This window comes from Trachurus trachurus (genome assembly GCF_905171665.1).
Source record: "Trachurus trachurus genome assembly, chromosome: 9".
Classification (NCBI taxonomy): Eukaryota; Metazoa; Chordata; class Actinopteri; order Carangiformes; family Carangidae; genus Trachurus; species Trachurus trachurus.
The window spans coordinates 18,810,218-18,827,118 of NC_139895.1; the positions used below are offsets into that span (position 1 = coordinate 18,810,218).

The 16,901-nt window shown below is 40.1% G+C and overlaps 1 protein-coding gene across 1 annotated transcript; it reads right to left on the reverse strand.

Annotated features, from left to right (window-relative positions):
• LOC310991000 (transmembrane protein 252-like) lies at nucleotides 1–701 on the reverse strand (the record flags this gene model as incomplete). Its single annotated transcript, XM_083978567.1, has 2 exons — nucleotides 1–232; nucleotides 433–701. The coding sequence occupies 2 exons, from the start codon at nucleotides 699–701 to the stop codon at nucleotides 1–3; spliced, it is 501 nt and encodes a 166-aa protein (XP_083834693.1).
• Nucleotides 702–16,901: the final 16,200 nt, after the last annotated feature.

Here is a 16,901-nt window from a genome sequence, read left to right on the forward strand (position 1 = left end):
TCAAACACTCAGTCCCTGTCCTTGCTCAACACGCTCCACCAGACTGTATCGCGGCGGTTGCTCCCAACTCCATGTGCAGTCTGGGGCTTCTGAGCTGTCCTGGCTGTACAGTGGAGGAGCAATTCCCAACACGATATCGATTCCGTCGACCACAACAATAGTCTCAGGGACCATATGAAGAGAGATTTGACTTCCCTGGGACTCATCATATGATGGAGGGAAGGAGCTCGGTCTGCAGCAGAAAAGACAGGGGATATGTGAGAGACAGTTTCATTTGATTTATTTGTTGAGTTGAGATGTGAAAACACTTTTATAGTCTCCTCCAGAAATCAAACAGTCTTCTAGCTTCATTTAACAAATTTACTTTTCAATTGTTACATTAAGTATTAAGGAAAAAATAGTTGGTACTGGTGCTCACAGGTTGCTTTTTACCTTTCAATAGTGTGGATGTGGATGTGTTGTTCGTGTCTTCCTCTGTGGTGGTAAATCTTACTCTTCATGCTGAGGCAGATGGTCCAGAAGACCCAGATGAGCATTGCCAGGAAGCCACAGACGATTATAATATACGCTGGGATGACTGTCCAGGAGTTGTCATACTCGTCCTTCAGGGACACCAGGTAGGCCCCGATGCATGTCAATGCAAATCCCACACCAGGCAGGACAATACGGGCCAGAGACCACAGCTGCTTCTTCACAGCCATGATTATTGAACTCACTTGTTGCTTTTCTCCTGCAGGTACTCCTTTTTCTTCTTATTTCTGTCCTCTGGTAGCAAGAAGTAGCTTTGTGAGTCTTGTTGACACTGCTATCAGACAGGAAATATTTATATTGTACTTTTATCCCTTTAGTGCCAGCACAGGATAAGACACTGTTAGACGCACCTATAGTGTAAATAAATTCCCCGTCCAAGTTTGAACGCCTGTAGGTGCTGCAACTGATGGCGTGTGAGTCTGTGTGGCATTTTCTGTTTCTTCAGACATAAAGGGAGGTGACTGGAATGTACCTGCCTCCTCGGTTGTATATTAACACAGTATTAATCTGGGGTCAGGAGTATGAGCGTGATATGGCTGGTATAGAGGCAAAAACATAGGGAGAAATTCTTTTGGCTGAGAACTGATAAAGGAACAATTGACTGAACTTGGTAGTAGAAAGGTGTGGAAAATAGCAGGTGGCTTATCCTGTGGAGGTGAAAGCTGTGGGTCAGTCGTTTTCAACTTGGTAAATATATAAATCTGGTCTACCTGATGACTAAGGGCAAAAAAAGGAAAGGGGGGAAAGTCTGCTGCACAAGTTTTTTTCTCCAACTTCCTCAAGTTTCTGCTTTTTCTTATAAAAAACTGGATAACTTTACCTCTTAAAACCTGCACCAATCTTTCAAATTAAACTACCTGAAATCCTCCAGTTTATGACCTGTAATGAGTCATGAGTAGAATTTTGTAATACTGTGCACATGCAGATATTTCCACTGATAATAATAAAAGGTAAATTGCTGTGACTCTAAGATAATTAATTATTGATAAAGAGAGTTTATAGTAAAAGTTTTTTTTTTTTTTTTTAAATCAATGAAACAATAAGATCAAAGAAGTAAACGGTTCAACAGAGGGATGACTGAATGATCCTTGTGTCCTGTTGTCTGTGAACATATCTCAAACACAATGTATGGATGAAAGAATTTATGAATAAAAATGCTACTGCCTGAATCAGAATTTTGCGTTTTTAATGGCAAAGCATAAAAAAAGCTGAACACAAATGTAAATATTACACAGGAAATCCTATTTGCTACAGTTATCATTTGCATATTCTGCCTCTTAATCCACAGTGACAGTTTTTCCAACCAGTTGTCAGTTTATATTAAAATTGACAAATTTAGGTTTATTTAGAGCATAAATGTTTTCATTTTATTCTTTTAGAAATATTTTTTGCTATGTCTGATGTAACCATTGCAGCCACTCGTTTCCTTCTACCACAGTATAGTTGTCTAAGTTATCACATGTGAATGTCAATGATCATGCTAAAAATATGTAAAAGAGAACAAAATGATTCATGTATTTAAAAAATATAAGGTGGGAATATTTCCATGCCCACATGGAATACATGTTTTGATTTGATGGATGCTCCTGACTCATCAGTAGCCTACCAACACACAGCTGGCAGTGCAGTGAGTCTGCAGTCTGATAAAAGTATCCAGGTTTGCACAACACTTTTCTCCACAACAGTTTACGTGAGCACAGACACGACACAGTGCAAAAGTTGTTTGATCATTTTTCTGTTTTCATAAATGCATTCACCTGTTGCAATGCACAGCCAGATTATCATTAACATAGGCCTGTTGATTCATAAAATTCATTTTGGATGCAGTCAAATGAATCTGATTAAATTTGGAAAATGCTCTTAATTACCTATTATAAAGACAATGCACTTGTTTTTGTAATTCTATAAACATGATTTTTCTTATTTTCTCTCATTTTCCATTTGAATCTGTTTTCCCCCTTTCATCAAGGATCTGAGATCTTATGTGAATCATATCCTGTGAATAATCCGCCTATATCCTGCATGTACTTTGGCCTTGATGTTTATACCAAGCTGTATGTTCAAACTGCACAGTAAAAATGTGACTTCCTTGTTATGTAAAGCTAAATCATAAACTATGGGGTAAGCAGGCCTCACCTGGAACTAGGTCAGGGGCTCAAAACAACAACTTCTTAAATTTTCCATTGAAGTCAGGCAAGTTTTCTTTTATGATCCTCTGCACTGAAGCCTCTGGATCCTTTTTTATTATTATTTCTTTTTTTTTTAGCACATGCACCAGATTTGTCTTTTCACTGTAACAACACAGCTTTCTAAGCTGCTGAGGGTTGTGCAGAGAGTCGAGATTGAGACTCTTGTAATTCATTGTGTTTTATGAATTGCACTCTACATTGTTTAAGTTTTGCAAATATAGCAAATGTACACAATAAAAGCAAAAATAAAGCTAAATAAAGCTAAAACACTTTTAAATGCAATTGCAACAACTGAAATAAATCAAAGACAGCATTACATTGTGCTGCTATGTGGCACTTCTGATTTTTTTCCCCTCCTTAACTGCCCTTGACCTGTAAACTCTACTGTGTACCTCGCTCTTTGTTTATTGGTGAGCATCCTCATGAGTCATCATTTATTGACGCTCCACCACAGCTGCTGCAGTGGTGTATGCTTGGCTTATGCTATGAATGAAATCTGACCACACCCCTTCAACACTTGTCATGAAGACAGCACAGTCATCAGACCCGTTATCACCACTCTGAGACTGTAATGGTTCTATGAATCTTATCAGTCTTATTTTATGTGGTGTTAATCCCCTGAGCTCCATAGCCTATTGCACCACTCAAATGTTTTTTGACAGGTTAACAAACCGCTGTGTTCGGTGCCAATGTGAAACACAGTATTAATAAAGGTTGGGATTACCTACTGATAAATGCTAATAATGGCACTAGTATTTTCTGTGGCTGACACATTAAGCAGTCTGATGCAATATGAAATGGTAAACTGTATAACATTTAGGCCTTACTCTGTTTCAAAGATGATAATGATGGCATTGGCAACATGACATGTCCTCTAAAGATAATCTATTTTTCTCTTATCAATCTTATCACAAATTGTCTGCACTGATAACAGGCATGAGCTGATCTGTAAGGAAAAATTAAGCGTCTCACGAGGGTTTAAAAACAAGAAGGTGAGACAGGAAAATGCTGCACGTTTATAGCAGATAATCAGAAATGAGTGTTTGCTTGTGCTGTGGTGTAATTTGCTTATGGGAATGCATCATTGCTCATAGGGGATTCCAGTGTCTGTCATTACAACAGCTCCACTGTCGGTGAAAAATCCTATTTCAAAGTGTTTCCTGCCTTTCTCTAGAGACAGGTTTTATTTGTACAAAATCACAGTATGTGAGTGTGTGTGTTTTTTTTGGCCTTTGGCACTCACATCGTAGGGAGCTGTTAGTGGTCTGATATGTACCTGCTACACACTGCTGAAAGTAAAACTAGTAAAACTGATAGGGACCCTCATAACCAGACAAAACAGCCGTTGTACTTGAAGGTCTCTATCAACAGATTAGGGGACATTATCTCTGGTATTATTAGTGATTTACAGCTGCGCCATACAGTAGCTAAAAGATTAGTCACAGTTTTTCACAACTTATGACTTTCCTCAGTTTCTGAATCAGAACATGTTTGGTTAACAAACAGGAGTTTTTTGTTTTTTTTTTAAGTTAGCCTTACGTTTCATTTAGCTAACTTGTTTCTAACTTTACATTAGTTTAGCTAACTACTGTAAGATCAAGTTTAATTTAGCTAACAAATCTTTAGGTAATTTCTCATTAGCCTCAAGTTACAGTTAAGCTTACTGATGTAAAATAGTTCAAGCCTTATTTTGACATCATTATCATTTCATTTGGGTTCGTGGTTTACTTTACTTTTTGCTTTTTTCTCAGGTTCCATCTTGGTTTAGGTTTTTAATGTTGAACACATTTAAAATACACATGTATATATAAGAGTGTGTGAAGCATGCGTGTGAACTGCATGGTTTCCTTTCACATTGGGAAAATAGTTGACTCCCTTGATTGTCTGTTCATACCTTGCACTCTGGATTTACACTCATTAGAAGTATTTTGTCATTTAGATTAGTGTCACAAATACTGTAGCATTCAGCCATGCAGATACACATTGGGGAAAAAATAAAGGAGCAACTGCTTCAATATTCTCCTTGGGAAATTGTGTAAGTCTGTGGAACTGGACATATGAACACCAGAAAGATTTTCCTTCATTTGGTGTGTATGATGAAGGTGGAAAGCGCTGTCTGACAAGTCGCTTCAGCTGGAATGAGATCTTGAGGTTTTGAAGGGCATAGCATATGATTCACATCATTTTCACATTCATCAAACCATTCACTCACCCATCATACCCCGTATAGGTTCTGCATTAGCTGTTTCTTCACTCTGTTCACTTATTTCTCCTCAACACAAAGTTTCTCTCCAACTTCTGGCAATTTGCCAAAATGCCTCTGACAACAACATTCAAAGGCAACTGTCCTTCCAAAAACAGCGTATAGCCTACTTTTGATAGTCCACAAATCACAATATAAGTAGTTCTCATAAGTGTTTGTTTTGTTAAAAGTAGTTCTGCTGAAAACTTCAAAATAAAGACATTGACTTGACATCTATGGACAATTTTAATCAGTAATGATGATATTAATGCTATCAGTCAATTAATGTGTTTGTTTAATTTGTGGCACATGATTTAGACTCAAACATGAGTATAGGGAGTTGAAGAGACTCTGTTGCCATAACTATGCAGGAAAATTACACTGTATTTATGGTGAAAAGGTAATGCTGTTACAATGTTGTCATTCTGTTATCAACATTGTGTTATAGACTCTTTATTGTCATTAAATAAAACAATGAAACTTCAGATAAACTCTAATAGGTACCTCTAAAAACAACCAATACACACAAGAATGTGCACACAAATATAATGAATAAATTATGCAGAATAAAAAGTGTCAGGAAACAGAGATAAATTTATAAAGATATTTCACAACTTTAAGAAAATAATGTGAGAGTTTACAGTGGGTTTAGAGTCTAAACCACTGTGGGAAAGGAGCTGTTGTTGAGTCTGGTGTTTCACACTCTTACAGTGTATTGTGTAGCTTGAAGTGAAAGAGTCAAATGAACTTCAAATTCCTCAAATACATAAATAAACCTAAGCTTTATTCCGGTGCAGGATGTTGTGCACGTGTAAACAACTAATTTGATATGCCGCCTGCTGCATTTGCCATCTGCAGCCCCCCACATTATGCTCTCTCCTGGTGTCACACACACACACACACACACACACACACACACACACACACACACACACACACACACACACACACACACACACACACACACACACACACACACACACACACACACACACACACACACACACTCACATCATACACACACGTATATGCCTTCTTTTAGACCTCATTATTGAGTGATAATTATAGACAGAGGGAGACAGGGAGCCATTAGTTGTGAGGGAAGGCGTGACGGCCCGGTTATTAATCAGCTGGGCCCTGATGAGGACCTGCCACCCCTCTGTCATTAATACACATCAGGGTCAGACTGCACACTCAGCACTTGTTTCATGGTCACCAAACATGAGCAGAGGACACACACAGAGTGACTGGATATCAATTATTAGATTGTTTAGATGATAATTTTGGTCAGTTTATGCAAATGCATTAGTCATTAGCAGTAGTAGTACCATCAGACGTCCAGTGGGGGCGTTGTTGCATTATTTTCTTGCATCAAGGCTCTTAAAGTACTGCTGTAGGTTAAAACTATTTGATAAGGAAATACTTAGGAGCAAAACAATCACTGTCTTCTACCACATCACATTTGATGGGTTCAGCAGTTGGGGTGAAGGTATCTCTCAATCCCTTAGACACATATGTAACTTTAATGTGTTTCGTTTGGAGGCAGCGTGAAGACTCCAAGCTGCCTGGTTTTGATAACCATGATGCTCTGTCACACAAGGGATTGTGGTTGGAGAATGTTTTTTGTGCTCGTATTTTGTCAAAGATTATAAATCTCCTCCACTCCATGTGTTGGATAACATCTTTATACTGTAAAACCCATTCATTTCATTCTCATGTCACTTTATCATTGTGAAGATGCTATTACAGATAAAAGAGACATATAAAATATGAGCCATGTGTGTTGAAGGCAAAAGTGGTCTTAAAAATTGGTCATAAAGAAAAGAAAGGAACGATGGAGAAAGAGGCCGGGGTTAAGAAGTCGAAGAATGTGTTGAACTTTTCATACTTTCACCCTTACCATGTCCATCCTCTGCTATGTGCTCTTGCCTGTAGTGTTTCACTGCTCTTTCCTGTAGTAGCTGTATAAACCCTTGCAGTTGTCTGGACTAGCCGAGGCAGGAGGGGATCAATGAGGAGATCGATAGGGTCCCTGGGAGTCCTAATAGCCCTGTTACTGCTCCCTGACTCCCTGCCTGGCTGCCTGATATAGCAGAACACTTGATAGGGAGCACTGTGTGTGTGTGTGTGTGTGTGTGTGTGTGTGTGTGTGTGTGTGTGTGTGTGTGTGTGTGTGTGTGTGTGTGTGTGTGTGTGTGTGTGTGTGTGTGTGTGTGTATCTATATGTATGTGTGTGTCATCCAAATCCTGTCTACGACCCCCTACTGAGTCTGTACTTACGTTTAGGTCATGATACAGAACAACAAGTTCTGTAATTGTGCCCACCAATGGAGCTGATGGCTGTGGATGGTCTGTATGTGTTCACTTTCTACTGTGTTCACATTCACTCTCCATCGCATGGTGCCTTGACCAAAGCTACAGGAAGAATGTGCTGAAGAAGGTAAAGAAGTTACACGCCTTCATGAACGCACTGTTCCATTCCCAGACAAAAATGTTAAAGTAAGGGTAAAGATTAAAGCTTCAAATTAAGGGTGTGGAGGTTGAGGGTCTTGGATTTGTATGTGGTAGCCTACATTTCACTTTCACACAGGAGAAAGTTTAACCAAGTGTTTCTAATGTTTAACCAGAACTATACCTTAAAACCATGATTCCCTAAGCTTAACTGTGCATGAACTGCCACACATATACATTGAAATCAGCATTGTGTCTCACACAAAAACACATTATTGGTAGTAGTAAAAGAAAGAAGAAACAAAAACACTAGTGACATTGGATTTTACACGTGCTGGTAGGTCAGTTTATTTGACATGGGCGGTACTGCTCAACCTGTGAAAACAAGTGTACAGTGTCTTTTGTGGCTCAGTAGGGAGCTTATACTTTCTAAAATCTGAGAAAATGACCCTGATTATGTGCGGTTTACAAACCTGAGGCGTGGAGACTCATAGGTGTTTACCAGACAGGGAGGGTCTTGAGATGCATTATGGGACTTGGTACATCCAGTGTTTTGGATCTTGAATCCTACAAAAAGTTGTGATACCTTGGTCCTTTCTGTGTCAACTTTTGCTGTGCTGTTTTTTAATATTTCTATAGAAGTGCAAATTTAAATGCAGTACAGCTTCAAAGGATAAGTCTGGCGTTCTACTGTATTTTTTTTATTGTCAGCAAATCCCATGAAAATATACAAACCAACAATGTGTTAGCTCATCTCTGTCTGCGGCACTCGGCCCAACTCTTGTGGATCCTGGAGGACATAAATCTTAAACACACAAATACACACAAATATAGAAAGCTTCAGAAATTCATTTTAAAAGCCAACCACTGAAGTTTCAACAAAGCATCACTTGAACAGAAGTAAACAGGACACTTGTTGGGGACTATTTTCAGCTTTGACTCACCCGGTGCAATGACACATGGCTCAATGTGTTTTTTAATGGTTTGTGTTAAATAATGGAAGCACAAGCACTACAGAGGAATAGAATATGTAGTATGGATACATACACAACTCTTGTTAGTTGGATCAGTTCATTTGTGTTTAATGTTTATTTGATAGTTTTGATACTTTCCATTGGATGTAGTGACAATAAGAAAATATAAAATAGTTTTCAGGCGTCTTTGATCTAGTTTTTAATGTCACACTCCACAAGACAAGAGTAAAATATTGAACCTTTTCATTTCTTCTACAACAGTTTTTTACTTGTTACAATAAGAATAAAATCTTACCCGAACACATGATTATCTTATAAGTATCATAATGCCCAGCAGTTAAATGCAATACAATAAATATTGCTTATCTATTAATAAATCGATGATTATAATCCACAACTATGTTCACACAATTGCTATTAGGGGTCTGAAACTTAAAATTAATACAGTTGCAGTAATGCAGTAAACCTCCCCTCATGATAGTTATTTTCAGTTTTGTTGCAACTGAATGGTATTGCAACAGCAGTTTATAATACTCAGTCATTGGTGTTAGCAAACTAAAAAACACGGAAAAGGTTGTTACTCAACTTTTTACTTTTACTTGTAATGGAATACTTTTAATTTGTTGTGATATAGATGTCTCCACTTATCCAGCCCAGAGTCACATTTCCAAGTGGAAAAAATAAATGTAACCATACTCTCAGCTCCACCTGGTGTGCATTTGCTAGCACTGAGGTGAGACTAGAACAGAGAGAATTGTTTCTGTGTGTTTGACTTTACAGGCAGGAATCTGTCAGGCAAAACTTCAGTAAACTGCCTGAGATGTATTTTTGATTTGTGGCTGACTTGATGAAGCCTGCTGCAGTGTATCTGTTGTCCAACCCCTCTCTGCCAAACCCCCCCCACCCTGTGTCTGCATTGATATTTACGCCATGATACAGTGCAGGTTCTCTCAGTGTGCCCACTCGAAAATTAGTTGCGAAAAAGTACAATATATCGAGACTGCCAAAGCTCTTTGCTATAAGAGCACCCCGCTGATTTCTCAGATTATCGGGCTTCACACTGGCACCTGAGTCGTGGTAACAAACATGTGTAATGGTGGCATGTTGACGAGGAAAAGAGCAACAACAACAACAACATCATGAGTCCAGACTAAATGAGTTGTTCTGTTTGTATTTCAGGATCTAATTTGTACCAGGAAGATCAAATATCTGGTACTGTGAGAATGAGTCTTCAGTAACCAGATTTCTTAGCAGTTGGGTCATCGCTGGGCTTCCCTTAAACATCAAAAACAGATGGGAAGACAAAAAAAAGACTACAAATAAGCATGTGGAGGCTGAATTTGAATGGCCAAGAGGAAAATATTTTTACTAAATCTGGGCTGTACACTCAAAATCCTTTATTCTCATTGGAGACACTTAAATTTGAGGTGTTGTGAAGCTTCTAGAAAGCAGACGGTCTAATTTACAGGACATGGAGCAGCACCGGATGGGTTTGTGCTTAAGCTACAGAGTGTGGGGATCACTAATTTTAATTAAACCTCTGGAAAACTGTAAATACAGCGTAGCGCTTTACCCACACCCCCATTAGAAAATATGCCTCTGCAGTCCATTATAACTCTATACAAATAAGCCTGTGATCCCAGTCACACACCACATACATCACATACTGTGGATGTGAGGACGTAAAGTTCAAAGATCCGCAGTGGAGTCATGCTGGAGGCAGATGTTGCGCTATATATCGCGAGTTCCCTGCATTACGTTCCTCCTGGGTAAGATGATAAGATGATAAGGCCAGGGCCGTCCTGCATGGGCCGGGGGGAGAGGTAATAATCGCAGCGTATAATTCAGGGTAATGAAGGCTCCTCCACTAGATCAGCCATAAAGAATGACAGGGAAGGCAGACAGGGAGCCGCTCATGCATTTGACCTCTACTGGCATCTCTCCACCTCCTATAAATTTGTGCCGTGGTCTGACTTCAGGCAAAGGGAAGGGAAGGAGGGAGACGGAAGAAAGGAGATGGACAGAAGTAGAAAAAAAGGCTAAATGAAGGAGGAGGGTGAGAGGAGATGAGTGACAGAGTAAAAGAAAGAGAAGGAGCACATGATTTAGTCTCAGCCAAGACACACGGGGGTCAAGTCTTGTTCTCTGATCTTTGGGAGAAATATACTATAAGCTTTGTGTCTTTGGAGACTCCTGGACCTAGAGCAGTGCTCAATAAGCCATGCTGCAACTTCTATGAGAAGAGAACCTCTTTGTTTAATTTCTTGTGATTGCAGTTTAAAGATGCCGTCAACTCTCAGTGACATTATGAAAACATCCCCAAAATAACCTACGGCATCTATTAACATCAAATGGGGAAACAGCGAGCCATCTCTCACACAACTCTCTCCCATTCAGTGCATTTTTCCCTCCAGTTCATCGGTATGCAGGCGGTGTGGTGGTATACTGTGGGCAGACTGGGCTGCGCTGCTCTCCTCCTCATGTCTGCTAAATGACAGTAATTATTTTCCTGGGCTGCAGGCGACTCATGCATGTTTTATTTCCACCTCCACCTCCCCCATCTGCCTGCATGGCAATGCATGGCACACACCAGTGGTGGAATGGAAAAGAAAAGAAAAAAAAAACGAGCATTTTATTTCTCTCCATACCTTCCTATGTGTCCCCACTGGGTTCTGCGGCCTTAGTTCTTAAACTGAGGGGGCCCGGTCTTTTATGGTACATGAGGGGGTTTCGCAGGAGCTGACAGATGCTGTTAGGCTGGTCTCATGATGGTCTAGACACAGATAAAGACACCTAATGGTGGTTCCCGTACACTGGCTGCTGTTGTAAGCATTTTTTCCACAAAATGGCCACTGCATTTCAGTTCAGGTCCAGGTGTCACTTGGTGTTGGGTGTGACATCCATCAGTGCAGTTTCTCTTGGTTTCTATGTTTCCCAGAAAAGGATTGTGAAATGTAACAAGTCTTGCCAAACAGCAAAACCATGCGGTACTGTATGTATCCAGCTCTGACAGAACAGTTGATCATTGTTGAAACAATAGAAAACCAACCCTGTCAGAACTCAGTCAAGGTTGCCTGATGAATGCATCCTATTAAGTCTTGAGAAGGTTGTATTTTTCTCCCCCCCCTTCATGGCTCCATGTTGTGTGTCATGCCGTCCTGTGACATGCAGCTCGTTTGGTGCGACTCAGGGGATCTCTAATACCCCTGCAGCTTTCATAATGAACATGTGGCTTCTCTCTCTTGGGCACAATTTAGCGTAATTCATAAGCAGAGGACGGGGCATTAGCCAGATGGTGCTGTGGGTGGCATCCTTTCTCTGGCCATCCATTAGAACGGCGTTGGTGACAAAATTCCAATGTGAGGAGACAGACAAGGTATCTGCTTCCAGTATCCATTCACTTGTTCCTGTGTGTTGTGTGTTGTGTGTGTGTGTGTGTGTGTCTCTGTGTGTAAATGGATAACTAGTATCCTTTTAGCCCTGATTTTCTCAGGGGAACAAAGTAAAACTACAAGTAAATAGAATGACAATGATATGAAAATATTTAGAAATGTATGCATTTATAATGCATGTATATTAAATAATCAGAACAAAGAGGAAATTGTGAGAAACAGCATCTTGCTCTTTACGTGGCTTCGGAAATATGCATTTCAGCAAGATAAGAGAGAACAAATTTCATCTCGATTTCTCCCATCATTGAATTATGAAATAACAAAATAAAGTATGTCTATTTTTGGATTGTCCAGTGTTATATTTATGTTGGCCAGAGAGCAACAACACATCCTCACAGAGGCTTTAGTTATTTTTAGATGTTTGGAGAACACTTTAACCCTTCCCTGATAAATAGAAAACAGCACAAATGATGGATAGTCTACTGTATGAGCTAAAAAGCTGTATCGTAAAGCTACACAGATCAATATTTTTATATGAAAACAATGTATCTAAAAATACACAAACAACATGAACTTGTGAGGGTTTAGTCTCTACTTGAGAGGGCATTTTAGCTTATATCATTTCATTGTTTTGGTCTTACTGGGATTTACTGTTCTGAGTCATTCTCACCATGTGACCCCATTTCCAGCAGGAGAAGACAGCTGTTTTACGGCTCTGATAAACGCACAGCACACTACCTGCCCAATACTAAACGACAAACATACAAATTTAGCTGTTAGCTCAGGAACTATTTTCAGGAGTTGGAGTTAATGAGAGCAAGAGGGAGAGTGAAAATTGCACTTAGTTGGCCAAAAAAATAACTGTAAGTGTATTATAGTGTTGCTGCTTCACTGCTGGGTGGTAGATATTTGCTATATTTTAGCTGTCATGTTACAGTTTTTCTCAGTCACTTTGGATTGCATTTCTCACATCACTATTAACATTTGCACAACAATTAGTGCATTTTTCAAAGCAATTAGTACAAACTGCAAAACCTAGTGGATAACCTGCACAAGCGTGTCACTTGCTTACATGGACAGTTCATTCCTCAAAAGCAGCTATTCATGTCAATGAAACTGTCAGTGTCATCAAAATGATAAGTCCTGACACCATTGTTTTTGAGCAAGATAGTCAAATGGCTTTGTCATGTTTTCATGATTATGACCGTTTACTCTGTACATAAATGTTTTCCAATGCAAAAAAGTGAGATCTTGGGGAATCTACCTGAAAATGATCAAGACAGCACTAAACACTACTTGTACACCATTTGAAAACAACAGTAAAGTTACACATTACTGTATTTACAGTTTTTCTCAGTCGCTTTGGTGCTTTTCTCAGATCAGAATGAAAATTCTCAGTTACGTAATTTTGACTGACATGACATAAGCAAATGATAATGCAATAAAACAGCAGATAATTGTATGAAAGCAACTGATACATGTCCAAAAGCATTTGCAATTTGTTCAAAGGAAGGAGAAATTGCTACTATGAAGTGCACAAATGATTCATGTCGTGAGAATTTTAATTCTGATCTGAGAAAAGCACCAAAGCAACTGAGAAAAACTGTAATGTTAGCATACAGACAGACAGACAGACAGACAGACAGACAGACAGACAGACAGACAGACAGACAGACAGACCAATCAGTGTTAAGTTCAGGTGTATGGTGCATTGCCAATGGTTTGGTAATAAGTTGGACAGAGTGTGATAAACAGCTATATATGCATTGAAAACAGAAATATCATCATTATTTTTTGTTGTAATGTCACAATTTCTGTAATGTCACATTCAAAAACTTGGTTTTGAAATGTGAAACCGAATGTGATAAAACTCATCTGTAGTATAGTCCCAGTGAATGGTGGGGTAACTTTTGTCTTCTTGATACTCAGTTCGTGTGAAAAAAAAAAGTTGTTATAAAGGTAATCTGTTGAACATTACAAACCAAGGATGAATCCACAAAACTTTCTTTCTTTTTCTGCTTTTTAATTGTTTGTGCATGGATTTTGCTCTGTTATTGAGTAGCTCTTAGCTGTTATTTAATGAAAACCATGTATCTCCAAATTGGGTGTATTTGTTTGAGATAAACTGAGGGACTAAGTGTTGCCTCATGAGTTGAAAGATTTCTTCTTCTTCTCGAGCAAAATAAACCATTTAAAATCCCATTTGATTATCTTGAGGTGGGCTGTTTTTCTTATCACGTGAAAAGTTTCGGAGATAAGTGGTTTACACACGACAACACCTTGATACGTACAGTGTTTGTGTTTGAGGATTGCGGCCTATAAGTAATGCAAATAAAAACAATATCAACAAAGCAAAGGGCTTATGAATGAAAATCAAATGTTTATATTAGCTGAAGATATGTAAAAGATGCCAATTAATTCAACCTCTTCATAAATTGCGAGTGATATCAACGGACACATACATATGAGCGTGCACACATATCAGTTACAGACTCAACTGCACGTGTGTGCTCTCACAACACACACACACACATTCTGATCAGCAACTCAGCCTTGCGTGGCTCTCACTTCGTCAGTGGAGGTGTCATGGTCCCCATGGCAACTGTATAATGGGGCAGGCCTAATTCAATCCCAGGGGCAAATGGTGGGTCTGGCGAAGATGCAGGCGGAGAATTGGTCTGGGTTTTGAAACCTATTCAAGTCAGAGCTGATGCGTTTTAGCTGCCGCATGTTCAGTCACTGAAGAAAAAACATTCTGCCTCCACTCTTACCCAACTTTCGCATCCACTCTTAATCTCTCCTCTTGGTGTAAGTCCTCTCCACTCTCCTCGTCCTTTCACTCCATCTCAAACCTCACGATCACTTTGTTTATTCCCCCACTTTTCAGTGACTATTTTCTCTCTTTCATAACGACAACTCCTTGCCTTTCTATCTCTCTTTCATATCCCTCCCTCGCTTTGGTCTCTATTCAATCAATATCTCATGCACTCTCAGTCTCCTCACCTATCTCCCTCTCTCTCTTGCTGACATTCAGGCTCAGGAACCTGATAGGATTTCATTAGTACCTCTGGATCTTGTTGTATTATTGTTATCCCTCCCTGAAGAAGACAGGGATTAACACAGGGGCTGGAGACAACTTAAAGTAATAAGCCGGGAGCCAACAGTCCACAATCACACATACGCACTCGTTCACCCACAAAAGGTGAGGAGAGAGGAGGCGGCAGAGATCCACAAGCAAAAGGGAGGAGGCAGCCTGCACTCTATTCGCGTATTGTTATTACCGTACCAAACCAATCACAGCTTCATACATGCAGCCCAGAGAGAGTGAGGCTCGCAGCTTGTTAGGGAGGGAACAGTTTGTTACAGGGGGAGAATGGTGCATAACTCCTGTCACTGGTTCTGCATATAGAAAGGCCTGGGACTGGCCTGGGGCTATCTGTGTTTGCAGTTGGGGGAGGGGAGGAAGGAAGTGGGTAGATTTGCATCCCTTTGACTCTATATCTCTAAGCACCAGAGGAAGAGGAGAGGAGAGGAGAGGAGAGGAGAGGAGAGGAGAGGAGAGGAGAGGAGAGGAGAGGAGAGGAGAGGAGAGGTTGTGTGAAACCCCCCCAAAAATTAAACTGAGAAAACTGTTGTAGCTGTTGCTGACTGGTGCCATCGAGCCCAACTCATGCAAGCATTTAATCCAGTCTGATTTACATACTGTAGTGTTCACCACAGTTGCACTTGACATAAAGTGTTTTTCACTAATACAAGCCCAGCCACACTCATGAGGGGAGAGAGAAGATGTAGAGCCGAGGCAGCAATGTTCACACAACCATGCACAAGCTCAGAGATTGGCCATTACATTGACTTGAATAGATTTCTTGTGTGCATGAATAGCCCAGTGAGAAGAAGAAGAAGGGGAAAAAAAGCCTATGTTTCCTCTCCATGGGTTCATATTGATATTCATAGTGGCTCTCCACACCGAGAGCACAAATGTCACTGAAAATGGCCTTGATATATGCTCTCATTCTCTCCTCTTCCTGTCGCTCCATCCCTCTTTCTCTCTGTCTCTCTTCCCCCTTCTTTGTTCCTGTTCACCGGACGCACGGTGCCTGCTGCTGCCGGAAAAGGAAAAAAAAAGAAAAAAAAAAGGCAGTGGATGGATGACGGAGTGAGTGGGGGACATCACGCTGTTATTCATTTAGGCTTTTAATCAACGAGCGCTGGAATGTTAAAGCTATCTCTTCCTGCGAAGCCTGCCAACCTTGACTATGGTGTTGTTTATTCCTGCGGTGCAGCCCAAGCTCCTCAGAGCAGACTGCACACACTATTAAATGTCACTTTACCTGGAAATTCAGGCTCACTTTGGCTCTGAGGGCTATTCTGCAACCCTTAAAGAATGTGGAGACTGGCATGAAGTCATTTTCAGCCTGGATTAAATCTCGCCCTTATCTTTATCAGACTATATGGGACATTTTTGCCTTTGACAAACCATGAGATATTGAATTCAGACATGCTCGTTACATGTGGTAGGCTACATGTACATTTTTATGTCTATGAATCCTATTAAGGGAGGAAAAGAGAAGTCAAGTAGAGTTTTCCTCCATTTCTCAGCATTCATTATGACATTATAAACACCAGAAGACAGATTTAGAGCTTTTGGACAGGCATCCGGCAGAGTGTTGGCAATAACAGTGAGAGATGGAGCAAAAGTATTTTCGGGTGGGAGCGGTCAGGTCGCAGGTGCATAAATCTCTATATATTTGTTAATTGTCTTTGGAAACTGTGTGATGACAGCATTGTTGGCTCAGGTTTGTTGCTCAAGCACAGCGTGGGGATTAAAATCTGTCAAAGTATTCACAACACAAGCAACTGGTAGCATACTTTCCACTCAAACAACCAGTTTGTTGTAAGGTGTATTTGAGAGAGGAATGACTTTATCATGCAAACGTCATGAGTGCAGCTCAGTAAAAATAATATGCACAACACAAACACCAAATGAGCCCCTGATGAGTCGCCGCATATTCCAGGGCACAGCTCCCCCCTGATCTGGTGGTAGTTCAAATGACATTTGGCTGACTTGTTATACATAGTTCAATATCTTCCAATAGCTTATAATGATTACCGATATTGGAAC